Below are 27,479 nucleotides of genomic sequence, written 5' to 3' on the forward strand. Positions count from 1 at the left end.
GAACCTATGAGCTATAACTCATAACTCAACTTCTCCTTGGTCTGAACTCCCTACTTTGACCACTCAGCAACAGTCAACAGACAGTTCTCAGGAGCAAAGTCCCTGCCCATCTTCTGGTGAGTGTCACAGAGCTCCTGCTCCCTTCTGTTCTTGCTTTTTATCCATAATATAACTTCAGATCACATCTGAACAAATCTGTTGGATCCACAACTACCCCATGTGCTGGAACACAGTCCCAGGGCAGTCCTCACCTACCTGTAGGTCTCTCAATCAGCTCTAGGGTAGTAGCGACACAGCAGCATGTTCTTCATCTTGTTCCCACAAGGTACACAAGGTTAGGCCCACACCCTGCTGGATCTGTGACTCCTTGCCCGGGACCAGGGTTGCACGTAAGCCCAGGGCCTTGTCCCAGGCTTCCTCATAAATCCATACTGTATCTGCAATGCACCTCTGGGATCAGATGGACACAATTACTTGCTAGTTCATGTTTTCCTGGCTAGAAAAAAGTAACTTACTGTGTTTTTCCCTTAGATTGTCTGATCACTTTTCAGTCAGATGCTCCTCCTAGATCTTTGTTGGGATAGTTGTGGGGAGGGTTGGGTGGTGTTTACCAGTGTTTACTCTTTACCAGTCTCATTTTTAGTGTTCATTCCTTTGGGGAAAGTCTACATATGCTTGGCTCGGTGGGGAACTTGTGGCCTCGAGGCCACATGTGGCTGTCTAGGTCCTCAAGTGCAGCCCTTTGATTGAATCCAGACTTCACAGAACAAACCCCCTTAATAAAAGGTTTTGTACTATAAAAACTGGACTCTTTCAAAAGACTGTACCCAAGGACCTAGAAAGCCACATGTGGTCTCAAGGACACAGGTTCCCAACCCCTGTCCTAACTCATCAACAGCTTTGAGGCCTGTCAGTTACTCTTAACCTGGTTTAGACTGTTAAAAAACACTTTAATCAACATATTTTTTAATTTCATTTTGTTCATCCAACTTTGTTTCAGAACATCCATTTTTGATGCTTAGTTGGCATTTTAAAATTAGTTTCTTTTCTAGTTTTTTTAGTTGTATACCCAATTAATGTTTTTTTCTCTTTTGTTGATTGAAGTGTTAAGAGATATAAATGTTCCCCTAAGGACTGCTTTGACAGCATTCTGCAGATTCTGGTATGTTCTCCAGTTGTCCTCAGTTTTTGGAGGGGAGGGGTGAAATTATCTAATATATGTATGATTTTCTCTGTATCTCACCTATTCCTTAGGATTGTGTTTAGTCTCCAATTTTTTTTTAATCCTTTCTTCAGAGGTCCTTTGTTGAAAATAATTTTTCTCGCACTGTAGTCAGTAAATGGGTACATTTAATATTTTGACCTTTGTGAAGTTTTTATGCCCTAATTCATGGTCAATTTCTACAAAAGTTCTAACCACAGCTGAAAAAGTATGTATATTACCTCCTATTTCCATGTAGCAGTTATCAGAGCTCTATCATATCTAACTTTTCCAAAATATTATTTAGATTCTTAACTTCTTTCTTTTGGTCAGATTTGTGAAGGTCTGAAATGTGATACTGTGAGATCTCCAGCTATTATAATTTTACTCTTAATTTCTTCCTGTAAATTCCTGTAAATTATTCTTACAAGACTAGGATTGCTACTTCTGGGTTGTTTTTTTGGGTTTTTCACTTGATCTGAAGCAGAATAGATTTTGCTGTTGCCACACATTTGAACTCAGTGTGACTCTGTACGAAGTGTCTTTCTTGTAATCAACACATTGTTGGATTGTGCTTTTTCACCATATTTTTATCTTGTTCTAAGTCAAAAAATCTTCAAATCATAATGAAAGAAATAATATAAGAAAATAGCCAAGAAATTCTCACTACAGAAAAAAAGATGAAAAAAAAGTTGAAAGAATCCATTACCTCCAGAAAAAACAAAAACAAACCCAAAACCCAAATGCAAGAAAAATAAAAGTGGTTAAACTTAACAATTCCAATGACAACAATTTCTACAGCAGACTAGGAGAAAGACCTTGAAATATAGAGTAAAAAAAATTTGAATAAAATAAGACCATTATACACCCACCAGGATCTATAGAAGGGAACGGAATATTTTGAAAAGCAAAGAAGCTCAAATGCCACCCAAATTACGTGCACTGATAACCTAAGTCTACTTATCAAAGAGAAGAAAAGAATAATAAGGGAAGCATTTGAAGTAATCCTACCAAAAAAAGTGAGATTATTCGACTTGCAAATTTCTCAAACAACAGAAACACAAGAGAGATAGGACTGTGCGATGACATAAATTAAACCATCTATAAAAATTATTAAGAGGAAAAAACTAAAAAAAAAGAAAAATACCTATTAGGTAAAAAAAATTACAGAAGCATCATGAAGAGATTTCTTTCTGAATGTATACATGGAGATAAAGATGAAAGTCTAAGTTAGGAAAACAGAAGTATTAGTGGAGGAACAGGCTTGAAACACCATGGACTAAAGCTAACAAACACCACCTCCCCTCTCTTCCAGATGAATCAATATATTTGTAGGATTGAACTGTACAATGGCAAACTGTATATAAGGTGGAGAGAGTAATGTTGGACATACACTAATCAAGTCAATGTTGATCAAGGGAAAATAACTTCTGTAGTTCCTCCTATAGTTTCCAATATTAGAAAATGAGTGAGGTGGCAAAGAGAGGAATCAGAATAGGAAGAGGCACATCTTGACTCGGTAGTAGCAGTAGGTGGGGGATGCACTGAATACGCATTTCTCTGATGGGGAATATTCTGTTTTGGGGATCTTGCCAATCTAGAGGGATTTAATGCTCAGGGAAACCCCTTTCTCTGGCTGCTGTGCCTCCATGGACAATATCCTGCCTCAAGCAAAGGAAAATTAAATCTACTAGGTTCAACCAGCACCCAGAAGGGTTGGAAAGCATGAACACAGAGAAGAGATTCCATGGAAAATGAGGGGAAATTATCATGGAGCAAGAAGAGGGTAAAATTGAACTACCCAGTTTGAGCAACAGAAAAATGTCTACCATGTGGCAATGCTTCTATCCTCACTACATCACAAAGGACCCAATATGTGTACAAGTGAGAAAAAGAGAGGAGGGGGAAGGGACTGAGTTCTACAAAGCAAAACTTGGAATATTAGATGCTTTATTTACATAAGGAACATAAAGAGAAGGAATAAAAATAATTAAGGCCATGAATCAAAAAATAAAAGTTTAGAATAGAAAAGAGATAATTATGAAGATAACAAGATAAAGAAATCATTTTTAGAAAAGTCATGGAAAATGAAAAAAAATCTAACAGAAGTTGAAGGAGAGAAGAGGGGAGAAGAATTTTAATTAACACTTAACGGAGTGAAAAAAAGGAAGAATTCAATAACTAAAAGGAAGAAAAAGGAATTAGTACTTTATAGGTAAGTTCATCCCATTCATATTTCCCATACATCATTATGTATTTCCTTTTATCCTAACATGTATTTCCCCTTTTCTCACTACTTTACAAAGAGGGTACTGAGATAAGTGTGCTCAACACTCACAATATGAGATTTTTTTACTCCTCTTGCTCTTATCCCCAGCACACATTCAGAAGTTGGACTTTTCCTTATGTCCAAATTCCCAACCCCTTCCTTAGCCTCACCCTTTTTCCTAATTATCTTATTTCATGTCTTTCTAACCAAAAACTTTCAAATATGGGCATGTGTTCAACTGTCCTCTGGTCACTTCAGACAAGTTAGGCTCATGTGTTGGCCTCTCCCTTATCTTTCCTGTTTGGAGTCTTCCCTGATACTCTATGTGAGATAACAGTCCACCCCTTATCTCCCTTTTTCCTTCTCTATTTTCCCCTCCCCTTTTTTCTCTTAAGATCATCAAAATATTAACCCTAATGCTTTATTTTAACCTTTCTGTAACTCTTAAAGACATTGTTAGTAATTTTAATTGGGAAAATGGAATGGTTTCAATTGCTCAAATGCATTTACCTTTCTATATTTCTCTTGAATCCTGTTTGCAATTCCAAGTATCTATTCAGCTCTGCTCTTTTTTTATCAGGAATGTGTGGAAGTCCTTTATTTGACTAAAGGTCCATTTTTCCCTCTGTAGAATTGTACTGTTTTTGGAATGGGGAAGAGGGTTAAGGCAAATAGATGTCTGGAAAATTCTAGGTCAGGGGTCAGCAAACTATGGCCTGAGGACTAAATCCAGCCCATGGCTTACGATGATTTTTACATTTTAAAATACATTAAAACTTTACTTAAAAATTGAAGACTACTCTTAACTCTCACAGGCTACACAAAAACAAAGTGGCCTGCACTTAGTTCATGGGCCAGTTTGCCAACCCTTGTTCTAGGCAAAAAGTGAAGATGGTAGCTATACGAATAGAGAGAGGGTTCATATGTGAGATACAGAGATAGAAACAAGATCTAACAACTGATTAGTTTATGTGAGGATGAGTTGAACCTGTGACTGAAATAATGGTGTACTTAATAAAAAAAGGAAAATTTGAAAGAGAAATGTAGGGGAAAAGTTAAGTTCAGTTTTGGTCATGTTAACTTTGATATACTCTCCAGTTTCAAATGTCCAACAATGTATGCCAAGAGCTCATGAGAGAAAATAAGGGTAGATACATACATCTGAGAGTCATCAGCACTGAAATAATTAAACTCATGAACAACAATGAGATCAGCAAGAGAAAAAGGTCCAGGACAGAGCCTTAATTACACCCATACCTGGGAGTGAGGTTGTGGATGATAGTCATAGATTTTGAACTAGAAGGGACCTTAATAGCCCAAAGTCCAACTCCCTCACTTTTAGGTTAGGAAACTCAGGTCCAGAGAAGGTGACTTATCAAGGGTCACAGAACTGGTATCTAAAGCATAATCCAAACCCGGGTATTCTTGACTTCAACTCCAGCAACTATTGACTGCACAATGCTTCTCCATGCTAGCAAAAGGAAAATGAAGAGTAGTCGGATAAGCAGGAGGAAAATCAAGAGAGAACTGACAGAAAAACCCAGAAGAGAATATTAAGAAAATAGTCCAATGCCAAATGCTGCAATGGATTTAGGATGACTAAGAAAAAGCTATTGAATTTGGTAATTAAGAGATCATTGCTAATTTTGGAGAGAACAATTTCACCTGACTTATGAGGTTTAGAAGAGTGAAAGGATAGGATATGAAGTGGAAGCAACAGATTTTCCTAGGATTTCCTATGAGAAAAGAGGAGAGATACAGTTGGAAGAAAGAGTAAGGTCTACAAAGAACTTATTAGAGATGGAAAAAACTTGGACATGTCTGTAGGCAGCAGGGAAAGAATGGATAAGAACAGACTGAAAATAAAGTAAAGAGGGCTACCTGTTGTAGAAGACAGGGGAGACTGGATCAAGAATGCATGTGGCCTTGGCAAGAAGAGAAATCTGTGGAACTAGGAGGATGATATGGAAAAAGAGTTCATTAATTCTTTTCTTGGTAGAGATGAGGTCCTCAGGTATAAGCAGGTGAGCAAGGCTGAAGAAAGATGACAAGCTTTGAAACGGCAGCAGTGGTGGCTAAATGTGACAGAAACAATTAGGGAAGAAAAAAAATGTTTTCTCGCACTGAAGTCTCAGCTGAAATAAGACAACAAATCTTTAGTGAGCCAATAAGCTCTATTCTTATAATCTAAATAAAATTTTAAAAAGCACCCTAAGATTCTAAGTTTTATATGTGTATTTTGTAAAGAAAAATTATATACTCACTACATGGAAAGGCATTTCTTTATCCACATCCAATTGTAAGGCTTAAGGTGTCTATTCTTATCTGTATTAGTTTGACCAATTCAAAACTTTAATCTTCTAGAAATTTCAATATATATGGCACATATATATATATATATATATACACCCACATACATATATATACCCTCACACACACACATATCTATATATACCCACACACACACACAATAAGGTGGTCAATAAATGAGAGACCTATATACTATGAATGATTTTTAACAAGAAAAGGCAAAGATTAATTGCAATACTGTATATGAAAGTGAATTCATTTTATTTCACTCAACATGTATTCAATCAGCTGTCAAATATTTAATCTCATCCACAGTTTAACCAATTCCAATTTAACCTATGAACCATGAGTTTTTTTATTTTGTGGGTACTCTACAAAACTCTTTATTTGGCTCAGTTTATGATCCAGGTGCTGGGCCAGGAAACACCCTTTGGTTCGTGCAGATCCAGGCCACCTGACAAATGTCATCATATCAAGTTGGAAGATAGTGGGATCTGAAACAAGGTTTTGACAGCATTTCTGATTATTTTTACAGAAGCAGGCCACGTTCCTAGGGACAGATGTGTATTTTGACATAGAATTAGGGTAGCCCTCTCTACAACTGACTGGTGGGGCTTGAAAAGTATAGTGTTCAAGCCACAGTATTCTAATAGGGGTGTGGCAGAAAGTGTACTGGCAAGTCTTTGATCTGTTCAGCATTCAATTACTTATTATTATACGATAGAGAGAAATGAATGAGATTAGGTAAGGCACTAGGACAGCTAGGTGACACAGTGGATAGAATGCCTGGCCTGGAGTTAGGAGCTCTTCCCTCCTGAGTTCAAATATGGCTTCAGACACTTACTAGCCATGTGACCCTGGGTAAGTCACTTAATCCTGTGCCTCAGTTTCTACATCTATAAAATAAGCTAGAGAAGGAAATGGCAAACCATTCCACTATCTTTGCCAAGAAAACCCCAAGTGGGGTCATGAAGAGTTGGACATGACTGAAAATGACAGAAAACAAAAGGCACTGACTTTATTCTCACTGAGTTTACATACAAATTATGATACAAAACCACAAGAGCATAAGTGGTACAAATGACATGAGTTTAAGGTTTGGGATATACAGGAATTATCTGGCAAGTCATTTCTATGTCCAGGAGTGTTTCCTCATCTGTAAAATGAGAAGCTTGGAATATATCCTTAAGATACACTCCAAATGTCAAATTACTATGATCATAAATGCACATTTTTTGAGTACATATATAATGTGTTACTGGAGTTGATTAACAGCTTCATAGGATCATAGATCTTGAGATAGAAGGGAATCTGGACACCATCATGTCCAAATCCCTTATTTTAAAGTGGAAACTGACACAGAGAGCTTAAATGACTTTCCCAGTAACATAAAGCCAATAAGTGGCCAAAGCAGAATTTGAACTCAAGACTTCTTAACTCTAAGCCAGCATTCTACATAAACCCTATGTTGTCTGCTCATGAGAGAAACTGAGGCTCTCACTCATAGGCCAGTATATTTTAGACATGATTCTAACAAGTTCAGTTATCTGGATCTCATAGCTGATTTGAAGGGGGCAACTAGGAGTATAAAGAGCCAAGAGTAGCAAGATGTGACAATTTGGGAGGACACACAAAACCTATAAAAAGAGGACATAAACTCAAATAGCAAGGCAGTGTGAAGCCAATTGGTATAGAGTCAAACAAGCTTATAACAAGAGTTACAACTTAGTAAGCAATTGGGTTGAAAATGAACAAGCATGAATAAGAAAAAATTAAATTATGAGTGGGTTTCACTTATCAGAAAATTCATTTAAGTTACATTTAAATGTCGTGTAAAGGAAATACAAACTTTAATATTGACTTTCTAGCATTCAGCAAAGGTGAAAAAAGTAAACTAAAATCCAATAAAAATTGAAGTCAAGAAATATAAGCAGCAGGAATCATAAAAACTTAGGACTAGTGACACTGAATTCTTTATTTAAAACAGATTAAACAAACATTACCTCTCCTTAGCTCTTCTATTTTTAGCAAGAAATTCCAACAATTTTTAATTCTTGGAAACAGGTATTTAAAGTTGAATATCAGCAACAAGTAGTAATAAAAGTGTACATGAACAGTAACAGTCTGCTTCCAAATAACTTCAATGATTCCATTATCTTTGGTGTGGTTTAGGAGCAATTATGCAGCCATTGGGTCCCTATTTTAGAATCTGAGGAGTACGTGCCCAAAATAGGCATCTGACCTTTGGAAATATTTTGATGTAGGTATAAAAAACCCAGAGAATTACTCATGAAATATTCTAATTATTCTTTGTGCCAAATATTGATCTATTCAAAACAATGGAAGACATTTCCCCCAGAATGAATTTATATCATACTTAAGATCTCAGCCTTTTCTTCTAGGAGAAAAGTAGCTTTCTATACTCTTTGATATAAAAGGTCCTTTAGTTGCAAAAATTAGATCCTTATAGAACAGTCCCAAAATGTACTAAAAAAATTTTCTTTCCCGGGAAGGTGAATATAACCTCACCCTTTGCCCTCCAATAGCAATAATGCCTATTTGACATATTTAAAATGCTTTTTGAAAGGGCACCATGCTCATGATTTAAGCATGCATAAATAATGTATAAGCTGAAAGTAGCACTAGCTAAGTATTTGGCAATCTAGAAGAATGTTCCAAAAAATACATATGCTAAATAAGAAAGTATTATTTCTACAGGCTTGTGCAACAAATGGTGCCTTTATCTTGGAGTAGATGTGGAAAGGGGAAGGAAGCACATTCTTTAACATTATATACATTTTCTTGGTATTCTGGTTACAGCATCTAGTTATGAAGTTTCCAAATAATGGGCAATTAAATTACTAACAATAGTAGCTATTATTTTCTACCACAAAACAATCAATTTATTAGCCCTAGTTTAGGACAGTGAAGTAAATAAACCAGTTCATCATAATACAGCAAATACAAAATATTTGTGAAGCCAACTTATCAACAACCAAATCTGCAAACAAGATGTAAAGAAATTAATGTTTTTGCTCTTTACATATTTTTAAATTCTGGGGAATAATAAAAAAATTCTAAATCAGATTGCTTATATGTTATTTTATGGGTGGCTGGTTTTTGACTATTCTTTTAATATTTTACCATATTCTTCTTTCTTTAAATCATAGTTTTCATTTTCAACTGGGTCATTTATAACATTTTTTCCATTTACACTTTAAACCATTTTATGGTGACTGTAGGTAGAGAAGTATATCTAAACATTGCTTATGCCAAAAGGCTACTATGAGCCTATATATTACCTCTCAATCTACAATATAGCAAGGCTAAGTCCTTTCAATTTTCACAAGAAATATTTCTAACATAAGAGGGAGAATTCAGCAGAATGGAAAGATTTTGGAGGAAATGATGGGTCAAGTCACCCAAGTACTATAAAGCAGTCAGATAAAATATGAAAATACATAATTTAACTAATTTACAGCTGCAAAATTTTATATTAAAAGTAGTTAAAAACTAAATTATAGTAGCTCCAAAGCATTAAAAATAATTGGCCCTAAAAAGGCCAACTGGTTGAAGTATTATAAAGATCATTGAGAACTTGTGTATATCTAGCTTCACCACACAGTTTTAAGTGTTAAATGAGATCTAAAGCAAACTTTTAATAGAAAAGGTGAAAGTTGCAAACTAGCAGTGTTGCTAAATTAACAATAGCCATAATCTGGTGGCCATATTTTTTTCTTAAAAATCCAACACTTCTACAGCAAAAATATGAGGCCTACCCACACCTGAGTTCAGCAAATTACACTTTTTAAAAGTGTAAGGTTTTATGTAATTAACAGTATGTACAATGTTACAAAATATCATTACTGTACATAGATTAAAAACAGTACTTAGAATACCTCTTGCCAATTCTAGATTTAATTTTTTGGGGGTAATATTTCAATACTTTCAGCCAATTACCATTTTTTAAAGGTCCAAATTAAAGCCAGTATTCACCACAGGATTTATTTTTTCAGAGTGCAACAATAAGGCATTAGTAAAAACATTGCAGTAGAAACCGATTTTGCATAAGTGTTAAAGGTAGTTTATAAAATACATTAAGTATTTTCTTAAAAGAGAACCTAGTAGCAATATCATTAAATTACAATATTGGTGACAATTACTGAACCTATCTTTCAACATTTTTTTTTTGTAGAAAAGTCATCTAAATGTAAAGGCTTCTGAAGAACCACCACCAAAAAAGGGGAAAAACTACAGCTGTGTGAGACAGAAAAACAAAAATATCATCTTATACTCTGGTTGTTTAAACTTAAATAAAAATGTCCACACTTTTTTGTCAAAACATTAAGCCTCTGTCAAAAATGTATTTCTTTCTTTATAGTACAGGATTAAAAGACAAGATGGTGCTTACAGATAAAGAAAATGTACAAGAAAATATTTTGACAAAGTTTTTCAATTAAAATATTGCAACATTCAAACTTGACTTACAATATAACAAAAGAAATGAGACCACAAACAAAATGGTGTATGGATTTTTCAAAGACATAAATAAATGAAATATTATGAAGGCAGCAGGGCTCATGCTGATGGCTAGCAGGAAGTAACAGTGTAATCTACTTGGAAAAAGCTTTTAATGTACAAATTATAAGCCCAATCATGGACTGCAGCAATTCAATGATTACTGCCATTTTTTTCTTACTTCCAAAATAAAGCCTTGATTAAACCATTCATACCCTATATTACTCATACCTTTACTTCAGAGACTGAGTAACCATATACAACAAATGTATTTGTTTTCACCATAGGGATAACATATTGTACCTCTCCGCCAATGTTACTCGAAAACCTTTCATGTCAAAACAATCTGACAGCATATAAACAATTCAATAAATATGCAATGATCTTTCATTACAGTCCTTTACAGACACGCATGTTAATTCATGCTGCTAACCTTAGGATCACAGTGCATAGAATCCAAATATTAAATGGTTGGGATGACTTTCGAAGTTATGATGGATCCTTCACTTTATTTATAATCCCATTATAACTGATAAGCTCATTTCATAGGCCCTTTCATGCATTTATCATTTGGTGGCAGGAGTAAAACATTTCCTGTTAACAACGTCCATTGCCAGCAACGAACGTCTCAAAACTGCCAAGAAGTCATTGTTATTGCACAACACATGGAGGCCCTGGACATTTTCCAAAAGCTTTAAAAAATAAAAATAAAAAAATGGAATTATTCTGACATTTCCTGACACCTGCATTAATACTTGTATGACTAATAAAGCATGTCAGTTGCCTGGACTGAACCAGCGATCAACACGTGCCCAGAATGCACACGAGTAAAAATGCAGAAAAAGGAAGTAGTCTTCATTGCCTATAGGTCACTTCCAGTCAAAAGTTAAAGTTCAAAGACTGAATGATCAAAGTGCTCATTTTCTCAGTAGGGCTATCTTCTGCTAGGAGGTTCACAATGGTGGCATCAACATGTATCATCTTAAAGAAAAAAAAGGAGAAGAATATATTAAAAAAATATATTTACAAATATTTACAAAATATTCTAGTACAGAAATCACTTCAGGAGGCAAAAAAAAAACCAAAAAACCCTTTAAACTTGTAGCCCTACTTTGATCCTGCTTCTCTAAATCAATCTGATTTTGCAACAATTTTTAGTTTGTCTTGATTATGTTAATTTGACAAATCAAACAGTTACACAAACACTCAAAAAGAAACTTGTTTTGTGTCTTTTGAGAAATGATAGCACATGCCCAATCAATTTATAGTTTGCTATCAATACTCACTCTAAACCAGGGGTGGGGAACCTGCAGCATCAAGACCACATGTGGCCCTCCAGGTCCTCAAGTGTGGGCTCTTTGACTGAATTCAAACTTCACAGAACAAATTCCCCTAAAACTTGGACTCAGTCAAGAGGCAGTATCCAAGGACCTAGAAGGCCACATGTGGCCTTGGGGTCATAGGTTTCCCACCCCTACAAACAATTAAGTGAAATAAAAATCCAAATTATGCATATTTCTTTTCTATACAAATACACAAATACATATATGCACAGAAGAGGAAAAAATCACGAATATGTCGAATTGTTAATGAAAAAGTGAAAGCTGCCCAAAATCAGAGTTTATCAACCTTTCTTTAGAAAGATCTCTTGTGGAATGCATAATTTCAGAAATGACTGTTTCATTAAAATTTGCACAGAATTGGGGTACTGTGGGTGTAAAACATTAAATATACTATTAAGACTCAGTTATTGTATTGGTTGGTTTTGCCAAACTGCTTTTTTCTCCCTTTTTTTAGTCTGTTACAAGAAGGAGAAACCGTTTATGAGGCCAAAGAAAATTTGGTTACCTATTAAAGAAAAATGAACTAATTACAAGACGGCATACCACCAAAGAAATTCAAAGAACTCAAGGGTACAACTGTGAAACTATTGTTCAAACACATAATCTGCTGTCACCAGTAGGTCAGGATTGATAGATTGCTGACATAGTCAGTCTGCAAGAATGGCTCAGTGGGAACCAAAGATCAGTGAATCTGCACCTACCTTCCAGAAAGTCTAACAAAGTCCTGTGAACCAAATCCTTTAAATTCTGATCCTGCTGATGAGTAGAGGGAGCATAACTGTTGGAATGAAACTAACTTGTTCTCCTCAGTCAAGTGTGTGTGTCAAGGAGTGTAAACGGCGATCTAGCCCTATTCCTCTTCATATATGCTATGATCTCCTCACATAAACCACTCATACTCTACACTTGGACTGTACCTTCTAAACTCCCAGAATCTGCATAACACCCTCCTGGAGAGCATTCATTCTCTATCTCTCTCATAAATACTTTTCCTGATCCCTTCCTGCCTTGAATCTCTCAAAGCACTTGAGAGCATATATTCATGCTCTTGTTAAACGTGTATTTTGTATTAGGGTATATATATATATATATATATATATATATATATATATATATATATATATATATATATATATATATATATGTATACATATACATATATATATATACATATATATTCATTTTACCTCCCCTTGTGCTTTGTAAGCTCTGAAGCATTTAATACAGTGCCTTGCACAAAGGTACTTAAAAGACATTTAATAAATTAGATTGAGAAGGGAGTTATCAGCTGTTGGGGGGATACATATTTGGAGGAAGAACCTTACATTTGACAGAGATTCCTAAAAAAATAAAACTGAATTATCTTTGATAACTGAAATTGGGCTACTAATAATAGTAAGAAATGAGAAGTCAAGCAGAGAATACTGGTTGTAAGACCAAAATAAGATTCTTTAGAGGAAGTTGGGTCTAACATGAGATTTTTTGGTATGAAGAGGAGAGAAATATCCCATTGATTCTCCAAAGCTAAAGAGTTTGAGTATAAAGGGCAGGATGGAATACACTCTACAGACTCTAGACAGAGGGACTTTCTTAAAAATTGAAACCATGGACATCCTGACTGTAATGAATAGCCTATAATATGTAGCAGATGTCTAGTTTCATAGTTTAAGACAAATATCTTATTAGAGTTATTTGTTGGATCAATGAACACATACTGTAGCAGGAAGAAATTGTTCCCATCTTTTCAATGTAAGGTCACACATCAAATTAAGGTTGTCATGGATTACCAGCAACATTTTGAAAGATCCCAATAAAGAGATTCAATCTTTTGGTCAGATAATAAGAATGGGACAAGGAGATTGGGGGTTTTTAGTTTAGTTTTGGTTTTTTGTTATTTGTTGTTTACTTGTTTTTTAGAGTGAGGGTAGATGATGAGAAGACAGAAGTGATGTGAGATATTTTAGCAGATAAGTATCTATCTTCTAGGAAGTAATGGTAGTTTCTACCATCTTGATTTAGTGCCTAAAAGCTTGTGGTAGAATTCAAGGGGTATTCAGTGAAACGAGATAAAAAAGCATCATTGAGGTATAACTTTAGCTTACAGCAAAAAGTAGTTAAAGACCTGTAACTTAAGAAATTAGATAAACTCCTGAAGGAGGTATTTCTGGAACATGGCTTAAAAAATAAGAATGATAATCTTTGGGCCAAAGAAAGAATCCCTCTAAAAAAGGCTGGCAAGAATTTACCTGGAATTTTTCAAATCTAACCAAAATTACTTTAATTTGAAAAAAGGGTTGGGGGAAGGGGAAAAAAAGGGGAAAAAACCTGCCTTACTACATTCACCAAAGTAGATAATATATAGATAGGGTAGGAAGAACTAGCAACCAAAGACAAAATGCAAGTAAAGAACCCTTAAGAATAAACAAAACAAAAATTCATGACCTATAATGAAAACAAATCAAGGTGAACTAGAGAGAGTTCAAAACAAATTAGATTTCAAAGATATCACTGAGACCATTATTGTTTGTTTTTATAAAAAAAAACCCCAACATCCTCCTTTTTCCTACCTCCTGACTTCCTGGGCTTCCTTCAAGCCCAGCTAAAATCACTGTTGTTGTTTTGTTGTTGTTGTGCTTGTCCTTCATTCTCTAAGAGGACCATGACACCAAGATGATGACATAACTTGCAGCTGACTGATTTGGGTGAGGGAGGGCTGTGCAAGGTCACCAGCTTCACTTTCTTCTCCTGAGCCATCTGGGTCCAGTGGCCTGATATTCATCAGGATGATTGGAGATGGCCCAGGATGCAATGGGAGACCCTGGCCCTTTCAGGCTAAGGTCCTACAGCATTCTCACTTTGAATGAGAGGCACCCATTCACTGAATAGGCTTCTTTAAGTAGCTCAAGGGACGGCCCCTTTAACCAACAACAACAAAAATCAAACTGAGAAGGGAAGACCCTCAGGGTTCCTGGGTAAAAGAAACAATTACTATTTAGTTATTACATCCACTCTGTGCTAGGTGGGTGGGGACTTGCCCAGTCTATAAGCTCCAGAGTGAATTGGGTTTAAGGCTCGATCTTTGAGCAAGAAATGCAGCCAATAAACCCAGAGGAAAAAACGCAGCTGTTGGCCATGGAGTGTACCTTCCACTGGGTCGAGCACCAGAGGAGAAGAGAACGCGGAGGGGGAGAAAGAAGAGGAAAGGGAGGAGGAAGAGAAGGTAGAGGAGGAGGAGAGGAGCTGTTACTAACTTACAGGTTGTGTTGGTCCTTCATCTAATATCACATCATCTACAAGGAGACTTTCTCACTACTCAATATAGCCTTCCCTCTAGGATTATCTCCAATTTAGCCTATTCTTTGTTTGACATAGTTGTTTGCCTACTCTCCATCCCTATCCCCACCCCCACCCCAATCAGATTGTGAATTCCCTGAGGGAAGAGACTCTTTTAGCCTTTCTATCTCCAACTTTTTTTTTTAATCTCCAACTTTCTTAAATGTTGACTTAATATATTCAAATGATTAAACTATCCCATTTGACCCAACATACCTACTACTGGCTTACCCTGGGCACTAGACATCCTATCTAGTCATCTACTCTGCCTACTCCTGCTGGGAAACCTTCCTCCCTACCCCTAATTCACCCCATCTCCCACCCCTCTGGCATGTTCCAAAAACAAAACTCTTTTTCCAGTCACCATCCCCTACAGATATTGTCTATCCCTAGAGTAAGTTTCTAGAAAGAAGAGACTATTTCCTTAAAAAGAAAAAAAAACCTTTTTTTATCCCTGGTGTTTAGAATAGTACCTGGCACACAGTAATCCCTTAATAAATGCCTTATGATTTCTTTATTCAAGTCATGACCAACAGAACAATTTCATTTCTTCCCTGTTAAATTTAATACACTTTAAAAATTATGTAACCACTTCACAGTTTCATACATAATCCTCTTTTTTGTTGTGTTGGAATGTGAATATCAATAACTTTTCACAATAAAGCTTAAAATTATCTTACATACAAAGGACGCATTAGTTTAAAAATAAGTGATGTAAAAAAGGACATCAACAAAAAATTTAAAAATAATATTAAACCATGTCACAGAAGACACATTTGCTTTAACACAGGAGAATGCTGATGGGACAACATATTTGGATTTCAACAAGGAATTTAGCAACTTTCTTATGAAATTGCTTTGAAAAGCAAAAAGAAGACAGTCCAACACAGGCTATGCAGGCACAGACTGGACCCCAGCAAACCCAGAGCAGGCTTTAAGGGATTGAGTCACTGGCAGCTGAGGCAGTTCTAGAATTCTCAACCCACAAACACCAAAGACAACTTAGAAATTCAATAGGAAAGGTCTGTCAGACCTGGATGAGAGAGGAGCACAGATCAGCCCTGGCACAGCCCTAGGGTGGTGGCCACAGTGGCAATGGTGGTAGCAGTAGCTTCCAGAGTTCTCAGCCCACAAACAGTAAGGGTATTGAACAACTGATTAGAAGGACATTATAGGGATTTATTTGCTGGCACTGAGACAGGATTCTGTTGCTTTGTCCATACTTGGATCTGGGTGGCAGTCCTGGGGCAAGGAAGAACACTCGCATAGCAGAGCTTGTAGCAGCAGTGGAGAGAGAACCCTCCTCACAGTTCCTGGGCAGAAAAGAGTGCTTGTGGTCACTCACTGACCAGAGCACAGGCCAGGAGAGAAGTAAATAACCATTCCTTAGACCAAACCACCTTAGAAGAACTGAAAACTTACAGGTCCCTAGATGTATCTCTGAAAAGAGCTGCACAAAAACCCCTGAAGCTTGGGACAGTACACCCTCCACACTAGAAGTAGAGACCTACCTTAATAAAGAGTTACAAAGTCAAGTTATTGATTGTGAAAATGAGCAAACAGCAGAAAAAAACTCAGACTACAGAATCTTATTTTGGTGCCAAGGAAGATCAAAACGTACACTCAAAAGAAGATAACAAAGTCAAAGCTCCTACATCCAAAGCCTTTAAGAAAAATATGAATTGGTTTCAGGTCATGGAAGAACTCAAAAAGGATTTTGAAAATCAAGCAAGAGAAGTAGAGGAAAAATTGGGAAGAGAAATGAGAGTGCTGCAAGAAAACCATGAAAAAACGAGTCAACAGCTTGATAAAGGAGACCCCCCCAAAAAATACTGAAGAAAATAACGCCTTAACCTAAAATATTCCCAATGGACTCTTGAGGCAAATTGCCTTCCACATCCAGAGAAAAAACTATGGAACTGGACCTCAGAATGAAGCAGACTATTTTCTCTCCTGTTTTGTTTTGATTTTTCTCATGGTTTCTCCTATTCATTTTAATTCTTCTATGCAACATGACTAATGTGAAAATGTGTTTAATAAGAATGTATGTGTAGAGCCCATATAAGATTGTACACATCTCAGGGAGGAATGGGGGAGGGAAAGAGAAGGGAGGAGGAGAAAATCTAAAACTTATAGAAGTGATTGTAAAAAATTGAAAACAAATAAAATAATAAAAAAAACAGGAAATAACATCTTAAAAAATAAATAAGACTAAATGAAATGGCAAAAGGGGCCCAAGGGGGTCCAAAAGCTCACTGAAGAAAATAATACCTTAAAAATTAGAATGGAGTATATGGAAGCTATTGACACTATGAGAAATCAAGAAATTATAAAACAAAACCAAAAGAATGAAAAAAATGGAAGACAGTGTGAAATATCTCACAGGAAAAACAACTGACCTGGAAAACAGATTCAGGAAAGATCATTTAAAAATTATTGGACTACCTGAAAGCCAAGATCAAAAAAAGAGCCTAGACATCATCGTTCAAGAAATTATCAAGGAAAACTGCCCTAATAGTCCAGAATCTTACTCCAGGGCCAGTATTCTATCCACTGTGCCACCTAGCTGCCCCAACAATTACTTTCTGATGAGGAAAGAATAAAATCTGGAAAAGCAGGTATAACTTTCATAGCACCTCAATATTCTTGTAGTTATCTATACATAATTTTGACACAAAAATCTCAACACATCTGAGCACTAGCTGTGGTTAACTAATGTACTGTAGAGGTTACATTACTGAAATGGTACCACAGGAGAAGGGAAGGACTTTGATATTTGAGTCAGGTTTTTTTATAGTAGAAACCCCAACCCCTGGGTGAAAAACATAAAAACTCTTCATTGCTCCTCAAGCAACAATGAAACCACATTTGACCAAATTAAGTGTAATCTGTGGGCCTGGGGTCAGGAAGACTCCTCTTCTTGAGTTCAAAGCTGGCCTCAGACACTTATTAGCTGTATGACTCTGGGCAAGTCACTTAACCCTATTTGCCTCAGTTTCCTCTTCTGTAAAATGAGCTGGAAAAGGAAACGGCAAACCAGTGAAGCGTCTCAAGTGTGGTCACCAAGAGTCAGACACAACTGGAAACAACTTAACAACAATAACAAAGTCTAATCCCAAATGAAGAGATCCTCTTTTTGAGACAAACATTAATCTTGAAAAGTCCCTGACCCAAGGGAGTTACATGTTATAGGCTGGCTCTATGCAACTGTGCTGTCTCTCAAAACAGCAAAAGACGGAAGTTTATCTTAAAATAATGCCATTAGTTCTTTCCTCCAAAATGGACAATGTAATGTGAAATGGAGCTGTGAAGGACAGTGAACACAGACACAAAGGTCACCCTCGAACGCTTTGTTCCAGTGTATTGGAAGAGAAAAGCCATGGGGGTCTTTTCTTGGTGTCACTTATCTTGCTCCTCAGAAACTGTTTACTATGCACAAAATGGGGATAACAACTGAACCACTTACCTCACAGGCCTGGGAGGAAACTGCTTAGTGAACTTTATAGTGCAATAGAAATATGAGGATATTATTACTTTTGACAAAATTACACCTCACTCATCTAAGCACATCCATTAGGCAAAAATGTCCACCCAGTTTAACAGATTTTTAAATAAAATAGCTGCATCAATACTTTTAATTCCAAACTCTCCATTGCTTTTTAGCTTAGTAAAGAAGACTGCACCATGAAGGAAACTAACTACAAGAAAGGCTGGTACAATACAAAGTCATTACTAGATTTTAAATAGATAAGTTTCTACAAGTAAATAAGACAGAAAAAAATTTGCACATTAACATAATCCTAACAACCTGAACAAAGAGAAGAAGAATGAGGAAATACTTAAGAGTTATGGAAATTAGAAATAATTTAAAAGGTACAACACCTAAGCATCGATTCTTGAGGGAAGCAGCAGGATAAAGAAAGTTTATGTTTAATGTTACCATAAATTGATTTAGTCTTTTCCTACTGAAATTATCTACTTTCGACCAGATAAAAACACACAGCATCAATACTTACACTAAAAAGAATTAGTTTTATTTATAAAAGCAGTTTTTTCCACCAACATTATTCCTACTAGGAGCTAAAAATTTACAAAGGGATTTCTTTTATTTTTATATGGCAAATGAGCAAAACATTAACATCATCTTACTTGGTCATAACAGCTAGCATTTATATAGCATTTTAAAGTTTGTAAAGTTCTATATAAATATTATCGTATTTGAGCCACAGAACTATGGGAAGTAGGTGCTATTTATCATCTCCAGTTTAGAGATGAGGTCTTCCTAAATCCAGTGCTCTATCCACTACCCTAACTTAGCTCCTTTGCATAACAGCTATTTTTGCTTACCAACTGGAAACCAAAAATTCTTTTACCTCCAACATGCAAAAAGGAAACAATTAAAATTGCTAAAAGAATTCCTTACAAATCATGGAACAAGGATTTCAAACCATAAGTCTCTTCCCCACTAACTTGACTACATGCAACATAATTCTGTTCTTGAAATGTTATTTTAAAAAAAAGTCATTTCAAATTGAATGCTTACCATGATACCACCATTTTGTTTTCTTTGGATTCTTGTTACATGTTCTTACATAGAAAGAATTATCTGGTGGTCGTCTCTGAAATGAGAAAGTTTAAATTAATAAATAACTAAAAAAAAATTAAATGAAATATTCTGAATAATCCTTATTTATATAAAATCTGCGTATGTAATGTTTAGAGAATGAACATGAAATCAATGTGTCTGTATATGATATCAATGATACAGCAAAAAGAAGACGAAGCTTTATATTTTGGGAAATTACACTACTAGTAATTAAATTGTTTAAATGTTACATTGTTACAGAGAAGAGATAGAGACTCACTAGAGAAGAGCCAATCAGATTTTAACCATGTATGTAGTTGTGTACACACACACACACACACACACACACACACACACGTTCACCTATGAAGGAAAAAATCAAAGATACTGGCAGTGACAATTCCTTACGGCTCCTTTGTAAAAAACTAATTTCATTTTAACTTTTTTTATGATTTTTAATACAATTAATGTTTTTAAAAATACAATTCTGTAAACATCCAATCACCCAGAGAATTTGGAAAATTTGAGAATCACTTAAAACAATGTGGTACTACCATGTAATACTATCAAGAACATGTCATAAGGCATCAAGGCTTCCATATTGTGTTTTTCTATATATAAGTGGAAAGTAACTCATGGTAAAGAGTAAAAGGAAAAAAAATTTCCACATTAAAAAAAAAAACCTCAAATGGCAGACCAGGGACATTTGGTAACTGCCACATGCTTTTGGGATCAGGGGAAAATTGGCAAAGCCAAAAAAGTTACAAGAGAAATAGTGAATCTAAAAGCAATTAAGGAAGAAATGAAAATGAAAAACCTAACAATGACCAGAAAAATTATGCCCAAATTCAAGGCCATAGTTATAAGACTATGGGAAATGGCATTTATAGGCAATGATGATAATTTGAGAGAATATTCTTCTTCCTCTTCTCCTTCCTTGCATAGCAACTACCTCATACCTTCAATTTAATCACCGAATATTGATATTTTCTCCCACCTATGATTTTGTTAAAAATTACATATTTAGACATACTCTCAAATCAATTTCTCTAAACTAATAAGGGAACATATATGTACATGTGTGTATATATACTTATATATTTTAAGGAACAGGTAATCAAAGTCTTTGTTATGTGAGAATTAAAGATGACAGCTCTGTGTGGCATCAGTAAAAAAATGGGAAAACACTTGGTAAGTATGTTACATTCACAGAACTAACTATAAGGAAGTGAAAATAATAAAGAGGAGAAATATCCTCACTCTCTGAATTAGCATAGCATGCTCTTACTTTTAAACCTCTCTCACATTTATCTCCTTTGATACTTAAGACAAATAATTTTCAAATGAATAAAAATAAAAGGGTAAAAATATCTGCTCCTTGAAAATGAGGAAACTAAAGCAAAGGTTAAATGACTTGGTCAATAATATTAAGTTGATTGTGCAATTGGCTATCATTCAAAACAATTACAGAAAAAATCAGAATGCAATTAGGAATCTGAAAATATTTCAGAATGAAACTGATTCTTCACATTAGAATTGTTATTCAGTAAGCAAAGTTTTACAGAAAACTACTTTAAAGAACTATAATGACCTTTTTAAGTATCAATATTTTGATCATTGTTATGATATTCCTTATATAATCCACATTTCCTAGACTTAGAAGAGATGCATTTAGCCTTCTTTGAAAGACTCAGCCATTATGAACATCCATTATGCCCTGGGTTGAACACATTAGTTTTGTGTACTCTTTAGTTTTTCTTCTTTCTTCCTTCTTTCACTATCCATCATTATGGTGTCTTCACCTAATAGTTCTCTTCCTTCCTTCCACCCAAACTCCTCCTAGTTTAAGTGCTTTCAATTTGCTAAGGAAGGAGAAGGAAATCAGAAAATCAATCTTCCTAATAATTCTGTATTAAATGAAGGTAAATAAGCTTTGAGTAAAAGGCCTATTGCGTCTTCAAAGGAGCAAAGTGCTTTAGTCCCGGAAGTTGCATTGGTATTTGAATGCTCAAAAGCCTTGCTTTACTTGGTTTGGGGTCACCATCCAGAAGTCTGATGATGCCAGAAATCTGGTCTCCAACTAAGCTGAATGTTTTTGAACTCTTAATCAGCTGTCCATGCCAGGGTATGAAAAAATTATTTTGGTTTAAAACACACACACACAGACACACACAGACACACACACACCCCTTATATTAGCATACATCATACCAAGGATCCACGTAGGAAAGATTAATTTTGGTGAGTGTCAAATGATCAAATGAAATGAATGCTGAGGAAGACAACAAGGATTAGAGAAAGATGGATGAGTTACAGGTCACTGCCTCCTAGTTTTTAATGGCAATGATGATCTCCCATCTGAGTTCTGAACAGTTAATATATTACATCCCTGACTTTGAAGTTCCAGTAGCACTTCTGAGTCAGTGTAATCAATTACCTATTGGACATTTCTAATGAGTTGTCCCACAGATACTTCAAATTCAACATAGCTGAAAAAGAACTCATTATCTTTCCCCCCCAAACCCATTCCTCTTACTAACTACCCTATTTCTCTTGGGAGCATTTCACTATTCTTGCAGATATACCTAAGTTTGACACCTCAAAGTTTCCCTAGATTTCCTTTTACCTCATCCCTTATAGCCAATTAAAAGCTAAGTCTTTTAAATTCTCTCTCTCTAATAGCTTTCCCATTCAATTCTTTCTCTCTACTCACATGGCCAGTATTCTAATTCAGACCTTCATCATCTCTGGACCACTCCAATAGCCTTCCCTGATTAAAATCTCTCCCTTTTTGGATCCATCTTCCACATAGCTGCCAGTGATGTTTTGGCAGCAGCATCTTTCCATAGCACCTTCCCCACTCAAAAAGTTCTAGTGGCTCCTTATCGCCCTCTAGAACAAAAGCAGAAATTCTAATGTTTTTCATAATCTGGTTTCCTGCCTATTTTCCTAGGCTTGTTTTATGCTACTCCTTCTTTCATGTACAGCACATGTCAGTCACATTGACCCACTTGCTGTTCCAGGGATATTACAAATCTTCCAACTCCATGACTTTGTATGTCATATAATTCACCCCTTCCTCTTAGAATCCCTGGCTTCCTTAAATGTGTGGCTCCAGTGCTCTTTCTTACCAAAGACCTTCTTGGTCCTCCCAGCTACTACTGTCACTCTAAATTACTTGGTAAATCTTTCCTATTTGCTTATATGTATACCTGTTTTGCTCCCTCAATATCAAGCTAGCTCATTAAGTGCAGAGACTCTTGTTTTTGTCTTTGTATCCTAGTGCCTCGAATACTTTAAGTGCTTGTTCCACTTCTCTCAACCTTTCCATCTTTCCATCTTCCACCTGGGACCCCCTTTTCTCAATAATTTCATCTTCTCATATGACTTCAACTATTACCTTTATTTGGATGACTCCTAAATTCCCCTAGGTCCAACTTTTCCTCCAAGCTTTAATGCCTTATATCTGTAATTGCCCACTTGATATCTCCAACTAAGTAAGTTATACAGTCCAGACCTCAGGTTCAACATAACTCAACTGCTTTCTCCTCAAACCTGTCCTTCCTATCCCAAATTTCTATTAATTACATTTCTCAAACAAATATGTTTGACCTTGGCACCACCTGACTTTTCTTTCTCTGCACACATTTATCAGTATTTACCAAATCCTTTCACTTCTGTCTCCTTTCTTGTTTTCATGACCATCCTTACCATTCCCACAACTCAATATTTGTCCAAGTCCTTATTCTTCTCACTTGGTACTACTGCAATAGCCTCCCAAACCAAATTCCCTGCCTTTAAGCTTCTCCCTACACATCATCATACCCACCTCCTTCAATGATACACAGTTTTGATTATATCACTCCTCTACTTAAAAAAACCTGTACTTCAGATCAACTGGCATTCATTAAGCACATTTGACGAGCAACGTACTGTGCTAGCGCTGGGGATGCAAACTTAAAATTTAAACAGTCTCTGCCTTCAAGAAGTTCATATTCTACTGGTTTGTAACTGTTTAAAAAGTGAAGTTTAAGAACCTTGTTCTCTACAATCTGGCTCCAACTCACCTCATTATGCCCTTTTGAATGTTTTATGGTACCTTAACTTGGAAATGCCCTTGCTGATACTGTCACCCTTGCACCTAGAATGTTCTCTTTTCCTGCTCCCATTTCTATATTCTGAAATCCTCAAAGCCCAATTCAGATGTCATTTTGGTGTGAAGCCTTCTTTGATCCTTCCACTAAAAGTAACTTTTCTTTAAAACTTCCACAATAATTAGTTTGCACCTGCCCTCCAAGCATTTCTGATTGCTATATCCTATTTCAGAAAATCACAGGATCATAGATGTAGACCTGGAAGCATCCTTTGTCCACACTGTCCAATCCTCTCATTTTACAGTTGTGGAAACTAAGAATAATAGAAGTTAGATGACCTGCCCAAGCTTACATGGTTAGCAACAGAGGTGATGCTTGAGCTCTGACTCCAAATTAATTGCTATTTCTACTGTACTATGCTCTTCCACACATATCCATCTCCTTTATTAATACTGTAGGGAATGGACTACGCTATTTTTTTTTCCATCACTCACAACATTTAACATAGTACCTTGCACAAAGCAGGCATGTTCATGAATTTGACTCCCCCAGATTTTATAGTTGTCAAAGAGGTAGAAGAGAGCAAAAATCAAAGGTAACTCCAAACAGTCACCAAAACAACGTTATTCTTCCTTTGAAATTTCACTTGGTTTTCTGTTCTGTTCCCATTCTCCATACTTAGGCTGCTCCCTCTTCAAGATAAATTTTGCCCACAATTTGCTTTTGAACCTCAGTCTATTAAACATTTATTATGGTTCCCTATTGTTCACTAACTTCACAAGCTAATAATCTGACTTTGACCCAAAGACCCTCATTCAAATGGTCCCATAATTATTTGTCTTAAGTTTATATCCCTCTTCTTACTGGATCATGACAATGAGAATTGCAAGGGACCTTAGAAATCAACTAGTCTAACACCTTATTTTAATGATGACTCAGTATATCCACTGTTTTCATCAGGATGTTTTTGTTCCTTGCTCTCTTCTCTACTACTCAAAATCCTATACTTCATGGTAACTATTTACAGTTAACTACCATCTCAGCATGTACTAATCATTTCCTACTTGTGAGCCCAGTTTCTTTTTCAGGATATGTTCATTTCAAATGCAAAATTCTTTAACTAAAAGGAAGTTGGCAAGTGATTAACTCTGTGCAGACTGGAAGAGAATTTGAAGGACTTCAGCAGAAAGACAAAGAGACAGAGCTGGTAAGGAAGAGGTAAATAAGCTACCAAGATAAGGGAAAAGGTATTCAATGCCCTAAAGGAGTTAGGGAGAATGACATCTAAAGTTAAGTCACTCACACAAGCAGCAGACCAAAGCAGTTCTTTTGGAGAAGCTACTAGCAAGACTACAGACTAAAGAACTCACTTTCAGTAAATATGGAGTACAGGAAGAATTTTGCAGTAACCTGCATCAAGTGTGATGCTTGCATTTTGACATAGCTAAGTGGCTCAAAATGCAGGCTAATTACCTACCCTCTAAGAAGATAAAGAAAAAAAGAGTACAAGGAACCTTCTACTTTCCAGTTTATTAGAGAGAATGAGGTATTCCCTTAAAATAAGAAGAAAAGGATATGGAGAAGCAGGGAGGAATCTTGAATGCATCAAGAGAAGATCCATCAGCAAACGCTTGGAACTAATCAACAAATAGGAGGCTATTCTTAAAGAAAATTCCTCTAGAAGAATGAGTACTCAAAATAGTTATGATGCCTATCCTTTGGTGCTATCAGGTGACAGACTATAAAGCAAAGGTGAGAAAAGAGGGGAGGATTGATTTATTAAATGCCCATTATGTGCCAGGCACTGTGCTATACACTTTATAAATATCTCAGGTGATACTCACCTCTGCAAGGGAGATGCTATTATTATCACCCTCGTTTTACAGTTGAGGAAACTGAAGCAGAGTTTAAGTGACTTGCCCAAGATCACAGTATCATTAAGTACCTGAGTCCACATTTGAACTCAGGTCTTCCTAACCCTAGGTCACCTAATCAACTCCAAGTATTGATGGTAGGCAAGCAGGTCTTATATAACGAAGGAATATAAGCAGGAATATATAACCAATGTATGACTGAAGCTTCTGAAATCTGTCCTGTCTGGTGCTTCACATGAGCACAAATGATACTGACAAAAAGTAACCTAAATAAACTGCCAAAGATTACAAAATCTCAGGCAAGAAATTGAAGATCATGAGGGCAGTGGGGTGGTAGTGTAAATAATGTTTTCATCACTGTTGCTCACTGGAACCTAGGAAAGCAGAAGAAAAAAGGAAGATTTGGGAAGGGAGAAGATGGTTAAGAACAGGCTAAAACATAGGAATGGCAGGGTCCAGACTAGGGATGAAGAACATCTAATAAAGTATAGAAATAATGTATTTGTCTGGAATTTTGGAAATATAATCAAAATACTTTTCATTGGAAACAGAAGGGGGAGGCAAATAATTACCCACGTCTAACAAGAAGGCCAGATAATACAGAAAATAGCTGAATATAGCTTTGTACATACCCAAAAGTTCCAGGAGATAAAATCTAAGAAAGAATTCATTAATAAAAGCCATGTTTTCAAATGTCTATATAGAAAAGTACAAGTGTGTTTAGTAAGCAATAAGATTCATGCCTGGAATATGGCTCTGGGAGGGTATACTTATTTCAAAGGGAAAAAAAAGACAAGAGAGAATGGGGAGAACCTTTGGAAGATACAGTCACATTAAGAAATCTAGGAACTGGAGAAGGAAACATTGTAGAGACTTATTTGGATTAAGGGAGGTAGAAAGAGAAGAAATTTAGGTGTCAAAATATATTATAGACTATTTGATGAAAAAGAAATATAACTGGAGAGTTCAACAAACATATCATAAGCCTGGCAAAGAGATGTGACAGGGGACTTCAGTTATTTAAGTATCTGCCAAAAGCAAGGCAGATAATTTTGTCATTTGCCTTAATTACAATTCCACCTTTTCAAAGGTTGAAAAACTAAAAAGAGGAAATTCTATTCCGGATCTTATTGTTACCAAAAAAAGGAGGAAATGAGTGGTAGGATAGAGATTTTAGAAACCTTGGAGTGAAGTGATCCATCATCTTAGTATTTATAAGAAAGCTGCTGTTGTTAACTTATGGTGGAGAGGCAGATTTCAATGAATTTGGAGAAAGAATATGTAGGATCTCATATATGAAAAGTCTAAGAAGACTGGGAATCCAAGTCAATAAGGTTGGGAATTTTTCAAGAATACAATTCTGCAGATACAAGAAGTATTCTAATGACATGATAAAAAGTCTTTAAAAGATGGATGTGGATGCATAGGAAACTTACCAACTAACAGGTTTTTCAAATGGCATATAGAGAAAATGGAAACAAGGACAGGTAACTAAGGATAGATACAAAATGATACTGTAAAAATGGTGTCAAGAGATTTGGATCGCCAAGCTCTGACCCAAAACAAAATAACAGGAGCCTGGTTAGGGATGGAATGTACCCAAAAGGAACTGGTAAGAACTATCTGCCTAGATTTTTGAAAAAAACAAAACAAAACAAAACCTCTCAACTTGGCAAGTATAAGATGAGGGAGGTAAGGATAGACAGTAATTTGTCAGAAAAAGATCAAAGGATTTTAGTAGATAGCAAACTCAAAAATGCAACAGGACAGGTAATGTAATAGGCTACATTAAGAGGGACACAATGTTCAGGTATGAAGATGATAGTACTGATGTACTTTATTCTGGTCAGTACTGGGAACACAATCTGAAACTGTGTTCAGTTCTGGACACCACATTTTAGGAAGGATATTAATAAGGAGGTCCACCAGGTGGGTAGAGGACCTCCAGTTCC

The 27,479-nt window shown here is 36.0% G+C and overlaps 1 protein-coding gene across 4 annotated transcripts in view; it reads right to left on the reverse strand.

The window, feature by feature from the left end:
* Window positions 1-7,737: 7,737 nt before the first annotated feature.
* UBE2W (ubiquitin conjugating enzyme E2 W) overlaps window positions 7,738-27,479 on the reverse strand; it is an 84,326-nt gene continuing 64,584 nt past the window's right edge. For all 4 annotated transcript variants that reach the window (XM_072604893.1, XM_072604892.1, XM_072604890.1 and 1 more), the window contains 2 exons: window positions 19,518-19,593; window positions 7,738-11,279 (listed from right to left, as the gene is read on the reverse strand). In XM_072604893.1, coding sequence (XP_072460994.1) covers window positions 11,266-11,279; window positions 19,518-19,593 — 90 coding nt within the window. In that variant the 3' untranslated portion in view covers window positions 7,738-11,265. The remainder of the gene's footprint in view (window positions 11,280-19,517; window positions 19,594-27,479) is intronic.

The sequence above is a fragment of the Notamacropus eugenii genome, chromosome 4, assembly GCF_028372415.1.
Source record: "Notamacropus eugenii isolate mMacEug1 chromosome 4, mMacEug1.pri_v2, whole genome shotgun sequence".
NCBI lineage: Eukaryota > Metazoa > Chordata > Mammalia > Diprotodontia > Macropodidae > Notamacropus > Notamacropus eugenii.